The 19783-nt window shown below is 43.2% G+C and overlaps 7 protein-coding genes across 7 annotated transcripts; 4 read left to right on the forward strand and 3 right to left on the reverse strand.

Annotated features, from left to right (window-relative positions):
• The first annotated feature begins 196 nt into the window (after positions 1 to 196).
• Positions 197 to 5214, forward strand: BCIN_16g02290 (hypothetical protein). The gene is made up of 5 exons (XM_024697975.1): positions 197 to 767; positions 821 to 1126; positions 1190 to 1255; positions 1312 to 1594; positions 1643 to 5214. The coding sequence occupies exons 1-5, from the start codon at positions 425 to 427 to the stop codon at positions 4854 to 4856; spliced, it is 4212 nt and encodes a 1403-aa protein (XP_024553792.1). The 5' UTR covers positions 197 to 424; the 3' UTR covers positions 4857 to 5214.
• A 6-nt stretch (positions 5215 to 5220) lies between these two features.
• Positions 5221 to 7649, reverse strand: BCIN_16g02300 (hypothetical protein). Its single transcript, XM_001553279.2, has 2 exons — positions 7118 to 7649; positions 5221 to 7064 (listed from the first exon to the last, which is right to left on the reverse strand). Exons 1-2 carry the CDS (start codon positions 7613 to 7615, stop codon positions 5352 to 5354), a joined length of 2211 nt encoding a protein of 736 aa, XP_001553329.2. The 5' UTR covers positions 7616 to 7649; the 3' UTR covers positions 5221 to 5351.
• A 129-nt stretch (positions 7650 to 7778) lies between these two features.
• Bcpol1 lies at positions 7779 to 12888 on the forward strand. Its single transcript, XM_001553278.2, has 6 exons — positions 7779 to 8328; positions 8378 to 8481; positions 8529 to 9504; positions 9550 to 10841; positions 10892 to 12446; positions 12513 to 12888. The coding sequence occupies exons 1-6, from the start codon at positions 8028 to 8030 to the stop codon at positions 12653 to 12655; spliced, it is 4371 nt and encodes a 1456-aa protein (XP_001553328.1). The 5' UTR covers positions 7779 to 8027; the 3' UTR covers positions 12656 to 12888.
• An 808-nt stretch (positions 12889 to 13696) lies between these two features.
• On the reverse strand, positions 13697 to 14869 carry BCIN_16g02320 (hypothetical protein). The gene has a single exon (XM_024697976.1). It carries the CDS (start codon positions 14604 to 14606, stop codon positions 13935 to 13937), a length of 672 nt encoding a protein of 223 aa, XP_024553793.1. The 5' UTR covers positions 14607 to 14869; the 3' UTR covers positions 13697 to 13934.
• A 79-nt stretch (positions 14870 to 14948) lies between these two features.
• On the reverse strand, positions 14949 to 16248 carry Bcmak16. Its single transcript, XM_001553276.2, has 2 exons — positions 16114 to 16248; positions 14949 to 16056 (listed from the first exon to the last, which is right to left on the reverse strand). The coding sequence occupies exons 1-2, from the start codon at positions 16173 to 16175 to the stop codon at positions 15141 to 15143; spliced, it is 978 nt and encodes a 325-aa protein (XP_001553326.1). The 5' UTR covers positions 16176 to 16248; the 3' UTR covers positions 14949 to 15140.
• A 116-nt stretch (positions 16249 to 16364) lies between these two features.
• On the forward strand, positions 16365 to 17304 carry BCIN_16g02340 (hypothetical protein). Its single transcript, XM_001553275.2, has 2 exons — positions 16365 to 16608; positions 16707 to 17304. Exons 1-2 carry the CDS (start codon positions 16436 to 16438, stop codon positions 16966 to 16968), a joined length of 435 nt encoding a protein of 144 aa, XP_001553325.2. The 5' UTR covers positions 16365 to 16435; the 3' UTR covers positions 16969 to 17304.
• A 93-nt stretch (positions 17305 to 17397) lies between these two features.
• Positions 17398 to 19433, forward strand: BCIN_16g02350 (hypothetical protein). The gene is made up of 2 exons (XM_024697977.1): positions 17398 to 18266; positions 18378 to 19433. Exons 1-2 carry the CDS (start codon positions 17731 to 17733, stop codon positions 19282 to 19284), a joined length of 1443 nt encoding a protein of 480 aa, XP_024553794.1. The 5' UTR covers positions 17398 to 17730; the 3' UTR covers positions 19285 to 19433.
• The last annotated feature ends 350 nt before the right edge of the window (positions 19434 to 19783 follow it).

Consider the following 19783-nt stretch of genomic DNA (forward strand, 5'->3'; position numbering starts at 1 on the left):
GCTAGACTCCAAGAATACCTAGGAATCTTGCAACCTCGTTACCCCCTTTCCTATTTCAAGAGACTCATATTGGTTGACTGTGACATTACAACTCAGGTAGGTACAGATGCCACCCAGATAAGTTTGTTCCTTTGCTCTTGCCAGTTTCCAATGGTGCGGTATGTGATCTTGTTCATTCAACTTCTATTTTCCTTCTGATTCTCTTCAATCAACAACTCAATCTTTACATGTTGATTCCTTTTGGATTTTTGGTTAACGAACTACAAATAAGTAAGAATATTTCTTTTTCTCTTCTCTGTGTATTTTTCTGATCTAGCCAGTTCGCTGGATTTCACGTGCTTCTCGTAATCTATCTTCGCATTCTTGGATTTGTGCCCCTTAACTGATGAAGTGCAGGTAAATTCCGAGAGCGAGTTAAACGAACATGGCTTCCATATCATTTCAAACCCCTGAAAAGATGAATGATGAGAATACACCTCTACCTCGAATCCCACATACACCCAACTCACACAAGATCCAAGATTTGGGACGAACATCTTCCCAAAAGAAAGCTCGACAAATTTTTGATAGTTTAAGAGGTTTGAAGTCACGCGGGAGACTCAATAGTGATGTGGAAGATGAGGGCGGTCATTCTAGCCCTATTCGCCGCAAAAATTCAACATGGGACTTCTTGGGAACAATTCGTACAAAGAGATCTGGTGAATTCGGTCCTCCTGAGAATGAAAGACCTCTCACGACAACTCCTCTCAAAGCAGACCTGCAAATTAGTATGTAAGAATGACTTCAACCTCTCCAGTTTAAGCTAATACTATGTTTGTAGACGAGGCATCAGAATTGCTTCCAAAAAGACGAAAGAGTCTTGTTAACATAATCGGATCAATCTCGAACAAGGCATCCCCTCGACGTAGTACAACCCTTCGTGAAAACACATCTGAAGAAAAGAAGTTGCCAGATTGTTGTGAAGAGGGCGTATTTGCCGAGAAGTTGGCAAAAGAGTTGATAGGTTTGGAAGCGAACAACCTGAGTCCTTTGCACACACCAGCATTGGAGGTTCAATCAGGATTCCCTCAGGAACGGTTAGGAGGAGCTCATAATCTGGAAGCAAATGTCAATACTATAATCGATAGTGAGTTTGTCATTACGTCACGATAATATTTCATGGGAGGGATACGTCTAACCAATACTCAAGATCTTCAAAAGTTTCGAAGTTCTGAAGCTCTACCCAATATTCGAGCAGGATGCGAAACCGACAGCTGTAAGTATTCTTGCTCCGAGTATTCTGAAGTATGTGTTTTGATACTTTGACTATAGGGACGAGTCAAGCGCAGACACTAAAAAGTGTAGGATCTAACGAGCAATTGACAAGCCAATCTCCAACAACAGACGTAGATGGAGACGGATCCAAAACACCAGACTCATATCTTTGCTCGATTATTAAGTCTTTTGACGACTATAACAATGAACAGTTTGCCGCCAAAGGGGAAGGGCGGATTGTCTCTCCATCGCCCTCCCCTGGTAAGTTGCAACCAACTATACCCGTTGATTTTCTGAAGGATTCGAGCCCAGATGTGATTCCTGAGAGATCAGGCCCAAGGTAATTGTTCTTTTACAAGTTGCAAACTTTGTCTAACGCCTATTATAGCAATCAATTCATGGATACGCTTTCATCGACAGGTTGCCAAACTAACATACTGGCAACACCAGAGCAAATATGCCGCGAGGGGACACGGCCAATGATTACAATCCGGGGAGTGACATCTGATTCTAACTCTAGATCGACATTTGAGGATCAGATGGCTCCATCACCACCAACATGGCAAGCCGCAGCGAAATCCAGAAACGCAATGCTGGAAAGCAGAGCCAGACTTCCTTGTCTGTTTGATAGAAAATATGTTCAGCAGATCGATACTCCTTTTGTTAACTCAATAGAAGAACGAAAGAGTCACTGTCAAAGCTTACAGCCAACCCCATCTACGTCCGATGAATCGGATCATCGGAGGATTATCCGCAATGTCAAGCAGACCGTAAATAAAATGACAAAGAACCTCCATCTTTCATCATCCTCGGAAGAGACTATAGAAGATTGGGACGAAGGGTTCCCAAAGGAGAAGACATCTGACAAGAGCCTAAACGAAGCCTCGGAAACCGTCGAAGATTTTTATACTAAAACACTGGAGGAAGTCTCAGGCGTTACAATGATACACAAGAACATAAGTTCGTTCACCAGCCTGCAGTTTTTGGACGGCGCAGTATTTGTAAGATATCCTCAAACAGAGGCCAAATGGCGCCTTATGCAATACTTCCCAACAGGAAGCCTTGCCATTTCAGACATTCGCAAGCGAAACAAGGGGGAATATTCAGATACGATATCATATTGCCCAGAAGAATCTTGCATTTACGTTCATCTATGGGGGAAAGTTCCCAAACCAGAGCCGGAGATTAGTGTTCGCGTTAAATATCCAGAAACGAAGACCCGATGGGCTCGAACAAAAATCTATGACAATGGCGATCTTGCCATGGCTGCTATGAACCAAGAGAATCGAGGTGAATTCTCAGACATTAGGTACAATGCATCTGAGCGCTGTTTCTACGTTTACGCATGGGGTGATATTGTTGAAGCACCGAAACGTGGGGATCGCGTTGACTGTTCAAAAATCAAAGCTGGATTGACACGGACACAGACTTATGGAAAGAATGATTTAGCACTGGTCGATCTATGTGAACAAAGTCGTGCAAATTTGTCAGAAGTCAGGCACAATGCCTCGGAGCGCAGAATCCAATCTTTCATACTGGATGAAGCTATGGACGAGCTCGACAGTTTTCCCTTCGCAGATTTTCATAAATCAGAGACGGAGCGCAAAGTTTGTGTTGACTCTCCACGATCGACTCAAAACGAAATTCACGAATCTGAACCGGATATTTCAAGAGTTGAATTAGACAAAGTTTCCACGATTATTTACAGTACTACTGAGCAAAGCTCACATGTAGAAGCACAAACGATAGGTGTCGAATCAATTTACAGAACCCGCGAGCCTGCATGGAGACCAACACTATCGCCTCTCGGTGATCAAGATGAGAGTGACCAAGATCTACCTGATTTCTCCGATTTGGAGAATGAGTTCCAACTTGTCACTATTGAATCTCCCGAAAGTTCTTCACTCAGTATAAAATCGCAAGAGGGAGCAGAGGAAGAAGTTGGTGAGGATATTCCAGGAAGCAATGACATGAGCCTTTGTGTGGAAGCTGGAACTCCTCGAAAATCAAATAATGAATTTTTTACTGAATTATTTATGAAAAATGGTTCTGATAGACCGGCACCTCTTCTCAGAGGCTCTAAGCAAACTCTTCAGTATCTGAATAGCCTTGGTTGTGTGAAGTCCAGCAGCAATTTGATGCATACACACGAAAATCTTCAGTCAGATCGCAAGACTGCAACAAAGATATGGGCTGAATCCGAAGATGCCAAAGAAATGTATCATTCTATTGAACCAACTCCCGAAGATGTTCAAGCAATGATAGATGAACTCTTCGCCCAAGCCACTCACCACGCATGGCTTGACAACTCTTCGGATGATGGAAGTGCGTCTCTCAAAATCGAAGTTGTCGAGGAAAAAGCTAGAAAAGGTTCAGATTCATCCTTTAAACAAGGTTACAAACTCTCGAGGTTTCTTGACAGTCAAGATTGCGGAGTTTCAGAACCCAACGAAGTTTCAAAGAATCAAGAAGAGATATTTCCTGAAACAAAGGGTGCGAAAGCGCATACTATTTTCGGCTTTGACAATGACGCGGTACATCGCAGAGAGCGTTCAAATGCCATTTCTGGAGAAGGTCCTCCGGCGGCTCTTTGGTCGAATAAATTAAATGAGAGTATATATATTCTTCCTATCGACAACATTGATTTGTACGAGGAGAACGCTGGTTGTGGTGATCCAAAATCATCTTGCCCAACAGAAGTTGATGAGACAATGGAAGCCTTTTCTACTGACGCAAACTTGACAATCTTTGTGCCAGAGCCCATTGATGCTGCGACTGCAACTAATCATAAACTGAATGACCATCTTTCTAGTCTTAATCTTGTCAAACAAGATTTCGACGACAAAAAAGAGAAAGCCGATGTCAGGCCAGGTCTCTGGGCTGCTACTTGTACGGGAGAGCAGAATAAGGGCAATGTATCTGCATGCACTGCATCTTCTATATTCAGTCAACTAGGCCTTGAAAACGCGCATGCGCCAGCAGCATCCAAGACCAAGGAAATTGTATCTTCTGATAACAAAAAATATGAGCAAGCAGATATCCGGAAAGGCAAGGAGAACATAGCCCAAAATGCCACTCTTCGTGTAGAAACAGTGTCGCAAGAATTTATAGACCGCGAAGTTCTTCCACAACTCAACACAAGATATGAATCAAAGCGAGTCCCCACTTTAGTAAACATCTTTCACTCGCAAGAAATGATGTCCCCATCTTCAGCTCGACCACTCTTAGACAGATGTTCCTCTCCTCTCCAGTCAGTCACCACTCCCAAGCGGGTAGAGGCATACACCCCAATCCATATTCCAAGAATTGTTACGCCGTCGGGGAAGATTTATAGTCCTGAACAACTGGAGGAGAATAAAAAAGTTTCGAATCCAATTCAGAGAGTGCAGACGCCGGGGAGTGGGTTGGAGAAGCAGTTTAAAGAGAGGGATTATTTTAATTTGGAGATGGAAGCGGACGAGGTGGATGGTGTAGACTTGAGTGGTGATGAAACGGAGATTAGTGAGGGATTTGGCGAGAAATTGGAAAGGATGAGGGTGAGTAAGTATTGTTTGATGAACGAAGAGGGGGATAGTATGGGTGAGAATGAAGTAGAGGTATAAATGGGTCGTGGCTTGATAAAGGAGGTAGGATGAGTGAGTGTATTGATTATAGCGATTACTCTTATTGGGTGAAGCATCGCTTGAAGATAAATGAAGACAGAGAAGGATATTGATATTAATGAATTGCGGGAGAAGAGGAGCGTCATCGCTAATGCTAGAACACATGGTAATATTTTTACATTGAAAGTATTCGATTTCGGAAAGGATCACAACAGACATTGAGTAGTCAGATAATCCCCAGGTTTGTCATTACAAGACTTAATCCATAATAAAAGACAAATTCAGCTAAACATTGTATCGTCTTTTCTGCATTTCACGTATGAAATAGATGAACTTCATTAGACGTCAATTGTTATAAATGAGTTGCGGGTGTATTGTACAGGTTGGGTATTTTCATAATATGTAAGCTGATAGTGTACAGTAAATAACATATGGAGTTCATTTGAGCGACCATCTTGTGCATCAGGCAATGCTGTACACCCCGTAAAACTAGACTTAGAAACTAGCAGATGTCTCAGTAGTTGACTTCCTGTTTGCAAACGACGCCGGGGCTCCAACATTCGACTTTCTATTTGCAAACGGTTGAACACGCGCCACATAGCCCTGGGTAGCAGCAAACGGAGCCAAGCCGCCCTTGACTGCTTTCTTGAATTGCATTTTTGAAAATTCATGGGTGCGGCGATCGATAGGCTTTTGGGGTTCATGAATGTGATGATTGGTAAGCTCTGGGGTTTCTTCATCATCTTCTTTGGGCTCGAGCTTGTATCTAAAGCGGCCTGGGTATTTTTTAGATCCGTCCTGCTGTTGTTTCGCACGGTCTTCGTAGGCCATAAGTTTATTGCGACGGGCGTATATCTCAGTGTATGCGTCGCGCGAAACGAGACCTTTATCCATGAGCGTATCGTAAGCGCCTATTATGCGGCGGATAAGAAAGAGGACTTGGTCTTTGAACTCTTGGTTTTGAAAGGGATCATCGGTGACGGTGGGGTTTCCATAGGTGGCGAGAGCGCGGAGGTTAAGGTAAGAGGGACCTACGCGTTCGAGGGCGCGGGAAATTTGTTTGCCTTGTTCGTATTTGGTGGGGCGGTTGCCGGAGGCTTTGCGGATGAGAGAGGAAGACACGGCTACGTCCATGTAGGTTACTAGGGATTTGATGTCTGGGACTGGGAGCTGCATCTGCATTATATCTAGGATTTTTCCGGCGGTGGTGAAGACGTTGGGGTTGATTTTGTCCCGAGCGCAGGTACTCATGGCGAGTTGGAAGGTTTCGGGTTTCAAGGCTTCTTTGGGCATTGATTGTAAAAGTTCCAGGACCTCTCGGCTCGATCGAGAAACACGGAGGATTCTCAGATAGCTATGATAATTATCTGTATCAGGTACAACACCCAATTCTTTTGTGAAGAGCTGCCAATATTTTGATGCAGCGTCCTTTTTAGATAATTTTAGCAATGCCTTCATTATCATAGATAATGTGTTTGGTCCTGGAGTAGCGTGTACATGCGACCTAGGCAATGAAGCCACTGCAGTTCCATAGCTAGAAAATATGCTTTCAAGATCTTTAGGAGGATCGATATCACCGCCTTCTATCTCGGCTAACCCCTTATTATCATCAGGTCTGGACTGCCCTTGTAGTCCCGGTTCGATCTTCTTTCGAGATTTTGTACCTCGCTGAGGTATCTGACGTCGCACATTCATTGTCTGCTGAACAAGGGACAAAACATCATCGTTGTCTTCTTCTGAACCAAGTAGTAATGTCCGGCCCATAGCACACACAAGCTCTTCATCGACCATTATATCTCCTTTACGCCAACGAGTATAAATATCCCCCCACATTCGATGCGCACTAGCTATCATTTTCTCTTTCATTTTTAAAAAGTCCTTTTCAGGCATGTCTCGCTGGCTAATGACCTTCATGCGAAATGCGTTCAGGATGGTCGTGAAAGTAAGATTATCTGGTGCGCGGTTCCCCTCGGCAGGCATTTGAGAAGCAATTCCTAACAAAGCCTCCTCTTCGCCTGCCCTCGAACAAAGCCTAAGTACTGCATTCATGTGAATAGTATTCGGTCGTAGACGAGAACCAGCAGAGAGCATCGAGGTATAAATTGCTAATCCCTTCTCGAATGCTGGTTTGGTATGAGGACTCTCGCTGCAGCCTTTAAAAATAATAGTGTAGGTTTGCGCATCTGGAAATTGCGCTCGTTTTTTCATCTGCAATCACATTGTCAACAAAAGTCTCATGACATATACCAGAACTAACGAACCTCATTGAATGTTTTGAGTGCAGGATTCAATAGACCCTTACTGAATTGCCATTCAATCAAATGGTTCCAACTAACAACACACTCAACGTTCTTGCTTGCAGATCGAACATAAAGTAATGCCTTCTCGAAATCATCCTCCGAGAGAAGTTTCCGTACATAGTCGGCGAGCTGCAGTGGATCTTGCAGTTGTTTAAGCTTCCAAATAAATTTATTGTCAATTCGTGGATCAATAGCTGCAGGCTTTTTATCTGCAGGCCTCTGTCCCCTAGAATCTAGCCATTCCTGTCTTTTGGCTGTCCTGCTCTTCGTTGGTTCAGAAGACTCTTCATCTTGTGCAATAGGCTGGTAGGTGTAACTATCAGAATCCGTCGCATTCGTGGCAAATGTCCGATAGAGTTGTCTTTGGGGAATTATGAGTTGTGAGTTTGTACTATGTATCGTCGAGTCGCCGATGAGTGCCTGTAGGCATCTCCTGGTACATGCTCGACATGTAAACATCTTTCAAGTCTAGATTTATTAATGGATCAACTTCCCCTCCATTCTTTCATCATTCTGGTACTTTTTTTTATAGTCGGTTTAACTATAATCCGCTCAGCTTAGTCATCAAATTCCAATTAACTTTCGTGTCAATGGATTACAAGGGTTCGCGATTACACAACGCGAAAAGTGGTAGGAGCGCGTCAGAATTACCCTTCTCCAATTTCGCGTATCAATCATCCACTCTGCAGTTCCAAAATATTGTACTCAGAAACATACACACATACCCGCCTACATACATCAGGAGGAGGTTCCAATCCAATTTTTATAACTGTCTTTCAAAATATATTTGTACATTTCTCTTCTTTTAATGTTATAAACAACCAAAAACTACACTTCGCAACATATATCCAAATTATCCCTCTAATTCGTAATGTCGAAAGCCGCTTCTGCGCGAGCAAAGTTCGCAGAACTCCGTGCTCTTCGAGAGTCTGGAAAGAAACGTCTCGATACTTACGAAGTACATCAGGGAGAAGATTTATATGAAGAGGTTGACGAAGAAGGGTACAAGAAGGTCGTGAGAAACCGTTTAGATCAAGATGATTTCGTCATCGATGACAACGGCGAAGGTTACGCAGATGATGGCCGTGAAGATTGGGATCGAGATAATAGACGAGGATACGGAACCGAAAGTGAAGAGGAGCTTCCTACGAGGAACAAAAATGGAAAAGCTGGTGGGTTTTGAAGACCCCTATTCTAATTGCACTCCTGACAGTCTCATAGCAAAGCGGAAACGAGAGGAAGAAAAGGTCAAAAAGGAAAACATGGACAAAGGTATTAGCAACTATTTCACCAAAGGACCGGCAGTTGCTCAACAAAAACCAAAGGTAATTGCAATGGGCATGATCTGTTTACGCATTGCTAATCGTGGCAGCCTGTCAAAACGAAGGCAGATGATGATTTCTTAGAGGGACTTTTAGGACAGGTAGACACCAATGTTCCTCGATCGACAGCCCAGCCTTCGAGAGCCAGTAAAACACAGGAAAAGAGGAGGACAAGAGCTCTATCCCCATCACTGAACAATACTCGACATACGTCAAAAAGAACTAAGGTAGCCGATAGCCGATCCGCCAATACTATGAATGCGCCATCTAGCCCTCCTGTCTATGTAGGCGACGACGACGATTTAATGGCAGGAATTGACGACGATGATATGCATATGGACGAACCGCAGCCCTCATCCCCCGTGGCGAAGGCCGTTGAGAGGAGACTACATATCAGTGTTAAGGAAGAGGAAGAGGATGAAGATATGATGGAGGTCGCTCAAGCGGATGGTATCACAGCCAGCAGCGTCAATATCTCCGGAACCAGACCTCCGCCCAAGCTGAAAAAGGAACTATATCCAACACCAACAACTTCATCTCCACCTCGCGGTCCAATTGACGAAGTGGATGCATCGTCCTGGAATGATGTTACGCAACGATTGAATGTTATGAACAGTAGTCAACCTACGGAAACAACATCCTTTGGGAAACTAGACTATAATGACGCAATTGAAGAAGATGGAAGCCTCCATATGTTCTGGACTGATTATACTGAAATGCATGGCAATCTGTGTCTTTTTGGCAAGGTTAAGAACAAGAAGACAGGCACCTTTGTTAGTTGCTTTGTAAAAGTCGATAACGTTCTGAGGAAGCTTTTTTTTCTTCCACGACAATACCGTCAACGCAACGGCCGGGATACGACTGACGAGGTAGAGATGAAGGATGTATACGAGGAAGTTGATAGCATGATGACCAAAATGAAAGTTGGGATGCACAAAATCAAACCTTGCACTAGGAAGTACGCCTTCGAATTACCTGAAATACCGAAGGAAGGCGAGTATCTGAAGTTATTGTATCCCTACTCAAGTAAGTGTGAAATCCACCATCTAGCTACTCGACTGACCACTCTAGATCATGCATTAAATGTAGACCAGCAAACCGGCTCGACTTTCTCTCATGTGTTTGGAGCAAATACTCCACTCTTTGAACAATTCGTTCTCTGGAAGAACATTATGGGTCCATGTTGGTTGAAAATCGAAGATGCAGACTTTGGGGCTCTGAAAAACGCTTCTCACTGCAAATTAGAAGTTCAGGTTACAAAACCAAATCTCATTACTCCCATCAGCGATTCCGATAACCTCGAAGCGCCACCATTGACTCTGATGAGCATTGCCATGCGCACTGTTTTCAATGTCAAAGAAAATAAGCAAGAAGTTCTTGCAATCAGTGCCCGCATTTATCAAAATATTTCGCTAAGCGATACTACTCCACCTGAAAGATTACCATGCCAAACTTTTACTGTCATGCGGCCAAATGGATCACATTTCCCCATCGGATTTGAGGGAGTCGTTAAACAGCGTTCGATAGGGCTTGTCAAGCTAGTCAAACAGGAGAATGAGATTTTGAGCTACTTCCTTGCTCGTTTGGATTCAGTTGATCCAGATGTTCTCGTTGGCCATCAATTAGAAGGCGTTGATTTCAGCATTCTACTAAGCCGATTTCAAGCTAGAAAGACTCCGCAATGGTCACGAATCGGTCGAATGAGACGTCAACAATGGCCAAGCTCTATGGGGAAGATGGGTGGAAATTTCTTTGCAGAGCGTACGCTAATGTCAGGTCGTCTAATGTGTGACTTGGCCAATGACATGGGAAAATCAACTATGACTAAATGTACATCTTGGACCCTTACAGAGATGTGCAGTCTTTACTTGTCAGGTACTAATCGTCGAGAGATCGATAACGAGGCTGCATTGAAGACATGGGCTACTAATAAGGATGGCCTAATGGACTATATCAGTCATTGCGAAGCAGATACATACTTCATTGCAGCTCTTGCCTTGAAGGTTCAAATGCTTCCTTTAACCAAAGTTCTCACTAATTTGGCTGGAAACTCTTGGGCAAGAACACTCACCGGTACTCGAGCTGAACGCAATGAATATATTTTGTTACATGAATTCCATCGCAATAAGTATATTTGTCCCGACAAGGCTGTTTTTAAAGGCAAACAACAAGTCGAGGAGGAGAATGCCGACGAAGAAAATGGAGATGTGAAGAAAAAGGACAAGTACAAAGGAGGTCTAGTGTTTGAGCCAGAGAAAGGTCTGTACGATAAATTCGTGCTTGTCATGGATTTCAATTCTCTGTACCCCAGTATTATCCAGGAATACAATATTTGCTTTACTACTGTTGATAGGTTGAATTTGGTATGTCAATATTCTTACCATTAAAAGTCATATTTCACTAACATGCATAGTCCAATGACGAGGATCGGGTTCCAGAGGTACCAAAAGATCAGGATCAAGGTATCTTGCCTAAACTGATTGCCACACTTGTCAGTCGACGTCGACAAGTCAAGAGCCTTATGAAAGACAAACATGCGACCTCTGAGCAATTGGCAACTTGGGATATTAAACAATTGGCACTGAAGCTTACTGCTAACTCTATGTACGGTTGTTTGGGTTACACCAAATCTAGATTTTATGCTCGACCACTTGCAGTTCTCACGACATACAAGGGCCGTGAGATTCTTCGAAGTACCAAGGATCTGGCCGAGAGCAAATCTTTGCAAGTTATATATGGTGATACAGATTCCGTCATGATCAATGCCAACGTGGATAATATCCAAGATGCTCTTGCAGTTGGAAATGACTTCAAAAAGTCTGTCAACGATTTGTACAGGCTATTAGAGATCGATATCGACAATGTGTTTAGACGTATTCTACTTCAAGCCAAGAAGAAATACGCTGCCATTAACCTTGTACAGGTTGACGGAAAGTTCATTGACAAAATGGAAGTCAAGGGTTTGGATATGAAGCGTCGTGAATACTGTAACTTGTCGAAGGAAGTTTCATCTCAACTCTTGAATGAAATACTGTCTGGTGATGATTCTGAGGCTGTTATAACCCGAATTCACGATTACTTGCGAGAGATTTCAACAAAAATGAGGGAAGGAAATGTTCCTGTTCAAAAGTATACAATCTACACGAAACTTGGAAAAGCGCCCAAAGATTATCCCAATGCCGATAATATGCCGCAAGTTCAAGTTGCTTTACGGGAATTGGCCAAGGGGAAACAAGTCCGAAAAGATGATGTTATCGCCTACATCGTCACAGGAGAAGGTAAAACATCTGAGAATGCCGCTAAACGCTCATTTACACCTCAAGATGTAATGAAGCGTGATTCGGGTCTTAAGCCAGACGTTGAATGGTATCTTTACAAACAAATTTTCCCACCCGTCGAGAGATTGTGCGCAAATATCTCAGGTACCGATACAGTGCGCCTGGCTGATTGTCTTGGACTTGATGCACGCAAGTATAGCATCAATAACAACAACTCGGCGGGCAATAATGAAGCAGAAATTCATCCCCTCGAAAGTCAAATCGACGATTCCGTGCGCTTCAAGGATTCAACTCGTCTCACTCTCCGCTGTCGATCGTGCAAAGCTATGTTCGGATTCGAAGGTATACTCAATAGCACAGAGAATTGCTCTCCATTTGGTATCATCTGTCGCTGTGGCACCACTCTCTCAACTCTTTCCATCATGACACAACTCGAGCATCAAATCCGTCAAGAAACATGTAAATATTATGAAGGCTGGCTTGTGTGCGATGATCAAGCATGTGGTAATCGTACCAGACAAATGAGTGTTTATGGTCATAGATGTTTGGGGCCAAAGGGGTTGGCTCAAGGATGTTTGGGCAAAATGCGATATGAATACACCGAGAAAATGATGTATAATCAGTTGCTTTACTTTTCTAGTTTATTTGATGTAGACAAGGCGAAGAGCAATGCCAGGGGTACGGAAAAAGGTAAGGCTTCTTCTACTTTCTATTTCCTGAAAGGAACTCGTGACACGGAAACTAATATGAAAATAGAACTCGTTTCAGCATTAGCAGAACATAATCGAGTCAAATTTGGTACTCTAAAAAGTGTAGTGGAGAAATATTTGGATAAATGTGGTAGGCAGTGGGTTGCGATGGATAGTCTATTTGGGAAACTGGGTTTCTCGGCTATGTGAGTTGAATGAATGGGGCACAGGTTTTGGTTTGTTGGCATATGTAATGAATTGATGGATGCATGAATGCATGGGAGTTAGGTATAATCATGTGTTTTGACACTAGAGGGGGCGTTTAGTATAGGGATTTGGTGACTAAAAATCAGCATTTTGTTCATTTCTAAATCGATCAATCCCAAGGTCACTTCTAACAATCTGCCAGTTTGTGACATTGAGGAACATCAATCAATTTGAGAGTTTAACCCCATCGTGTATGTACAACTTCTACTATGATTCACCACCTGCTTCTTTACGCACATTGCGAAGTACCTTCAAACCTCATCAGAAGAAGCCTTCATCATATAGACAACAACCAAGTTGTCAAAGACGAATTATTCAATAAGTATGATACCAAGAAGCGATGGTGAAGACAATAACAACAAAAATAGCAATACGTACAACGGTAACAATCTCCCATTTGACTTCAACAAATCACGCAGGAAAATGTAACTTCACATATCTGGGCCACAGCAAGATAGCTGATGAGAGGTTTAGTGTATGCACAGTCCCGTGGAATGCCTAAGTCAGGGGGAGAACTTGGCTACAACGATAATATTGATACAGTTCGAGATGGATCGTCAACACGAGTATCAATCTCCCCATATATGTATGTATTCGCCAGGAACGTGTTGTATCTGAAGAGAAAAGTATGATGGGAGTAGGAGTGGGCTTGTTGTATACTTACAGTGTGATTTTTCTGGCTTGGTTTTCGGGGTTTGGTGAGAGGGGTTACTTAATGGTAGAGGGTATTCGCTCATGCACCGGTCCTGGGTGTTTGTTATATAGTTTGGCTTATTTTTGGGTGTATGTATGTATATGTGTGTGTGTATGTAAAGTGGTGATGTTTCTCGTTGGGTTGAATAATAAAAATTGGCAACCTTGGTGATGCCTCTGCTTAGAGGTTTGGAGGGAAAATTGTGGATGAGTGGTTCAGGGGTATTTATAGCGAAGCCATCCAAGGCAAGAGGGTAGAAATGCGTAAAGACATGTGCATGATATGGTTCATGTAGAATAAGAGGGATTAGTTTATTATTTCAAAATACCACTGCTCCGCTGCTCCAACTCCCTACCATGCTATATTAAAGTATTGACTCCATACACCACCACTCGATAAAATATGTCCAATCCTTAACACCATACCATCTAAGACTCCACGCCATGCATCAAAATCTCACGACCACGACCAGCGCAAATATTCACAGTTCAGCTCCCAAGATACACATCTCCCCCTTTTCCTTCCCAATCATCTCCCCGACCTAGGTCCACTAGGTAAACCCGGTCTCCTTCCCGCTCCAGGTCCTCCACTGGGTAATCCCATTCCCCTTCTCGGCGCCGGCGGTTCGTATCCCCCACCACTAAACTCCGCCTCATTCGAAGCCCACGGACTCGTCGCCGCCATAAACGGTTTGTCCCCTCCCGAATCATGGCTCGCATTAGTATTCATCGCGCTACCCTTCGATCTCCCCATCTTCAATCTATCTCGCGCAGATAAACTACCCGTTGCGCTTGCACCCTGTTGGCTCGCGAAAGGACTCTGGGTTCGAGCCGGCCCGGCTGTTCCTCTCGCTGCGCGCAAACTCCCAGGAGGTGGCGATGGCGCATTTGTTCTTCCTGTCGCGCCGCCGAAGAGACTGTTCAAACCTTGTGAGCCGCCTGGCGTATTAGGCGCTTGACCATATGTTGACCCGACGGGTTGGGAATACATTGGTTGGACGACAGGAGTAGGTGCTGGACCGCGTGGATCGGGAGGAAGCCACGCTGGCAGATTTTGTTTCTTTTCTTGGAGGTAATAGGTGCGCATTACGCGGCAGAGATAGGTGTCATCTTCTGTATCGCCGTCGGCTTCGCCTTGGAATATGTTTTGTCGGATCGAGGTTACTTTGGAGGTAATGGAGTTCAGATAGGAGGAGTACATTGTATTGATTTGAGAACCGTTGTTGGAACCCGATGGCTCAGGTTGTGTGTCACAATTGAGGTTGGTTGGTATGCGGTGATTCTCCGACAAGAAATTCAGAGTTTGTTGTTATTATTTCGAAAGTATGGCAGGTCCTGAATTTATTGTGGTTTGTAGAAAGGTGTCGCGGATTAGTTGTGAAGTTATGAATTTATGGAGAGTTTAGGATTAAGTTGAAACTTCCAAGGTTTCGCTGCAAGATAGAGATCTGACCCCACTACGCCAAAGGATGAGACTAAGGAGGCCGTTGAAAGAGCCACTGATGATATTAAAATTGATATGGAGTTAATCACAATAAATTAATCAGTCAATAATTCATTCAGTTTCATCTTCCAGAAATTGTTCTTGAATATCGCTTGCTTTGATATTCCTAGCCAAGTAAGAAAGCTGTCTACAGTACTATAAATTAACAGCTTATTTTTGAGGGACCAAGAGCACCAACACCTATAAAGAACGCCCAACCCCAGGTATAATGAAAGTCCATGCATTCCCAGATTAGAAAGCCAGTTCTCGTTGTGGTCCTTCGAGCTCTTGTTCGTATTCGACTTCCATCTTCGAGATTCTCTTCTTTGGCTTGGTTTTGGAAACTGGTGCTCTCTTTCTCTTTGCGCCGGCAGCATTCTTCTTGGCCCTATCGTCCTCGCTACTGTCACTCTCACTGTCTTCACTATCTTCTTCGCCGGTAGCTTCCTCTTCATCACTTCCAAGCCAATCCTCGATATCCTCCAAATCCTCTTCATCTTCTCCCAAGTCACTAACATATTCCACATCACCGACACCCTCTTCATCTTCATATTCCCCTTCTTCCTCAAACTCATCCTCTTCAATACCTTCATCCATATCCTCATCTCTAGTTCCTTCTCCTTGTCTCTCCAAACCTTTCAGAACCTTCTTCCAAATAGATTCGCTGACGTTCAATGGCTGATCGCCATAAGCACCGCTCCTTAATCTTTCAATCAATTCTCTTTCAATCGCTCTCTCGACCTTGGCAGCCGCCATTGCCTTTCTCTCTCTAGTTTCTTCTCTTCTTCTAACCTTGGGCGCCATTTTTGGAACAAGCTTTTCGCCCAATCTATCCTCCTCTTTTGCCAATCTCCTCATGCGAACACCAACTTGTGTCAATCTTGTAAGTCTCTGCTTGCACTTATGAATGAGGAAGTTAGGCCAGTACTTCAATTTGTCGTCGATTTGTACCAATGCGTTAGCATAGTTGGAAGATAGCTTTACGCGCTCCCATAATTTCGATGGCATATGTGCTCTTTCAATTGTCTTCATGTAAAGGTAAAGTGTACCGGTTTGAGGATTTGCGCGAATAGTTGCATATCGGGAATTTGCGAGAGGACATGACTGTCGATTACAGAGACCAGTAACGTTGTATTCGTTGCGACAAAAAGTTTGATCTTTCGTAGTCCTGGTATCGTTAGTAGATGAAAAGAGCTATGTACCTGTCTACAATCAACCGACTTACTTGAGTTTGAAAGAGCAAAACTGTTGGTTGATAACCTGCCAGACAATTTCGTCTGACGACATGGTGATTGAGGTTTTCGAGAGGTTGAAGGTATTTTGTGTTTTTGAAGATTCAAGTTAAAGTCTCTTCCCTCTCAGCACGAATATTTTCCATCAACTTTTTTTCGGGGCACGACGAATTCTGCCAGCAAAAGCGGTAAAAGAGTCACGTGAAGCTGGAAACTAATCCATCATAGCTTTTATCCCTGCTCTGATTGGTCTATACGCCGGCATCAAATAGATCAATCGACTACAATGTACATGAGACATCTTATAGTCACAACATGAATATGACTTCGACGTATCCAACGTATATCTACAAAATCATTCCTTCTGTGGCGAAACCTCCTTCGCCGCTTCCAGAAGTCCTTCCAGTTTCTGATCTAGATCAAAGAGATGGATTCGTTCACTGCTCTACCTCGAAACAGTTACTAGGAACTTTGAATGCCTTTTTCTCGTATGTTTTTGCACCATCCTCCTCTGATGCTTACATTCCCTTCGTCATATCGAGGTATCTCTTATATTTCATTACTCGTGTCATTAATACTCAATCAGAAACGAATCCCACGTCTACATTCTCCGCATCAAGTATGAGCAAGTAGCTCCATACATCAAATGGGAGGATGCAGTAGGAAAGCAACCCGAAGAAATAGGCGGGTGTTGGGATACGGAGGGCAAAGCGGGGTTCTTTCCTCACATCTATAATGGATTGAAGGTTGGAAAAGAGGAAGTCGACGATGTAGGAGAGTGGAGGAAAGGAAGCGAGGGTTGGTCCGGTGAGGACTGGTGTTGGGGAGAGGTGGATCGTCCTATCTAATTATTGGATTGGGAAGATTACAAGGTTAAATGGTAAGCTTGGAGATGAACAATTGCAACAGTCACTTTCCCGTCGAGAGCCGAGAGCTTGCATTTGTAGTAGTGTGCTTTGGGTATGAAGCGGTGCGAGCTTCGTGTATCAGACAAATCCAGTGGTCCAAGAATTGGTATATCTAATGTCTTGACGGACAGTGAACCGCAAATCAAGTTAGATCTAGCATTTCGACGCTATCACTGTATTCTTTGATATTCAAATTCAATCACGGGTCCACTTCAAAACATGATCCAATCCTCTACTGTCCTCTACTTTCTTCAAAAATTAGGCCGACGCGAACCAGTACATTTTCTTTTTTTATAGTCAATTTAGAGAGAGCACATTTGTGAGTTCAAGAATGGCAAGAGATTTCTTGACATTTTGGGTTCTTAATATGGCGAATGTTGGGTCGGCCTCGTCGTTTCCTATTTCAATTCTGCAAGGAAAACCCGGCAGGCACAACTGATACCAAGCCGTATTCATGCTACACCCTTTAGCTAAGTTATCCCGCAACGAAACAACAAGCTTATCACTTCTCTCCAGTTGTTTCTATTTGAACTTGGCTGCGTGTTTCTTGGAAGAACGATAGTATATTATATTCGCACAATAATCATTTCTACTCCTGAACACATCATTCTTCACAGAGTAATTGGATGAAACTTCTTGCTGCAGACCAAAAACTCATCGGAGGGCATCAACATTTTCATTACCACCAATAGGGATATCAATATGGCTAATGGAACTGTAGATAAAAAAGCAACGCTTGGAAAACCAAATGATGATCTTTCTTCGGAAGTACCTCCGTCAAATGATGTTGAGAAGCCGGATACCCCAAGTTCGTCTTCCACAAATAGTCCACCCAAGAAAGACTATAACGATTTCGATACCGAGAAAGTGAAACGTTATACCTGTCCGTATTGCAAAGATACTTATATAACCACTCGCGAATCTATGTCACACATTGCCCCTGTCGACATGGAACAAGAGGAGGTTCTTAAATGCCCTCATTGCGCAGCCCCTTCCATCAGAGAGACTTTAGAATTCACGGAGGAAATAATAGAAGCAAGGCCCAGAAGAAGCTACATACCAGTTTTTACGGGAAAGAAACGCTTTTGCTGTCCGCATTGCAAGAGGGCGTCCAATACTACTTTGGAAGCGATGTTGACCCTCATCCCTGAGATTACCGATCAAGGAGAACTTCGTACATGTCTGTATTGTAGGAAGCCTTCGTTGAAAACCACTTTGGAATCTTATTCCGACATGATGTATGTATTCCATATTTCATTCATCGCTTCGGCAATTTCCCAAATTCTTGACCTGTCAGCCTAGCCTGATACTCATTATAATCAGAACGCTAATTATCATTATTGCTATAGGCTCCACGAATCTTCTCACATTCCCATCCAACCCAACAAAAGCAGTTCCTCGAATAGTCATATTGAGCCTCCGCGCCAACCACCTCCCCCAAATCAGGCTTCAACTGGTACAACATCATCACAAAATTCGAAAGGAACCATTCACACACCAGCTTTTCAAAATTTGCCTGATCAACAAATTAATATCAATCCACGATTAGCTATGCAACGTAACAACGATCAATACCCGATTTCTCAAACTACCCTTAATCAACAAGCGGCTTTCCAACCTAGCTCGGATGAACAACCAGCTTCTGACTCGAACTCCCATAAGCAATCAACTTTCCAACCTGATTTTTATCGACAACAACCAACTTTCAACTTGAACTCCCATAAGCAATCAACTTTCCAACCTGATTTTTATCGACAACAACCAACTTTCAACTTGAACTCCCATAAGCAATCAACTTTCCAACCTGATTTTTATCGACAACAACCAACTTTCAACTCGAACTCCCATAAGCAATCAACTTTCCAATCTGATCTCTATCAAAAACAACCAGCTGTTCACCATAACTCTAATCAACAACCAACTCCCGGCATTAACACTGGTCTAGAACTGGCTTCAAATCGTTCTTCCCAAATCGGTCCACGTATGTCACCCACATGCCGATACTGTGGCAAGCGATTTACAGATGACGCAACTCACTCAAAACATGACCTAACCTGCCGTTATCGACTTTGGTTTTTCTGTCCGGAACCGAATTGCAGGTTTCACCGAGACAAAGAAGTAGGGTTTCAGATATCAACCGATTTGTGGGTACATGTGTCAGAGCAACATAACTATTCACCGAATTCTCAATTCTTCCTAACGTATAGAGGTGAAGTGAGAGATCCGGGTAGAATTGGTGTATGGCGTGCTCCTTGATCGAGAGGCTTCTCTGGAGCGCGAAAATCATAGATTCGATATGGTGGGAAATCTGCGATTTCCAACTTGGAAACCCCCTTTGGAATTGTCCAAGGAGTATAGCTCTAACACCTTTGTGCATTCTCTACATAACATCAAAATTTTAAACATTCTTTCAAAATACTCGTTTGGCAAAATTACTCGTGATTTACTGATTGGTTGACTGATTGACTGACTGACTGATTGACTGACTGACTGATTGACTGACTGACTGATTGACTGACTGACTGATTGACTGACTGACTGATTGACTGACTAACTGATTGACTAACTAACTAGTAACTGTTTATCGGTATCACTATACAAATCACATTCAGAATATCAACTTTACAATAGATGGTTCTCGTTAAATTTTTCAAGTCACCACCAACCCCGGATATTCAATTATTCAATTTCTCTGTCTATCTTATATATATTTTTAATATTCCCTCTTGCTTCTCTCTTGAGAGAACTTTCACAC

Source organism: Botrytis cinerea, chromosome 16, assembly GCF_000143535.2.
Source record: "Botrytis cinerea B05.10 chromosome 16, complete sequence".
NCBI lineage: Eukaryota > Fungi > Ascomycota > Leotiomycetes > Helotiales > Sclerotiniaceae > Botrytis > Botrytis cinerea.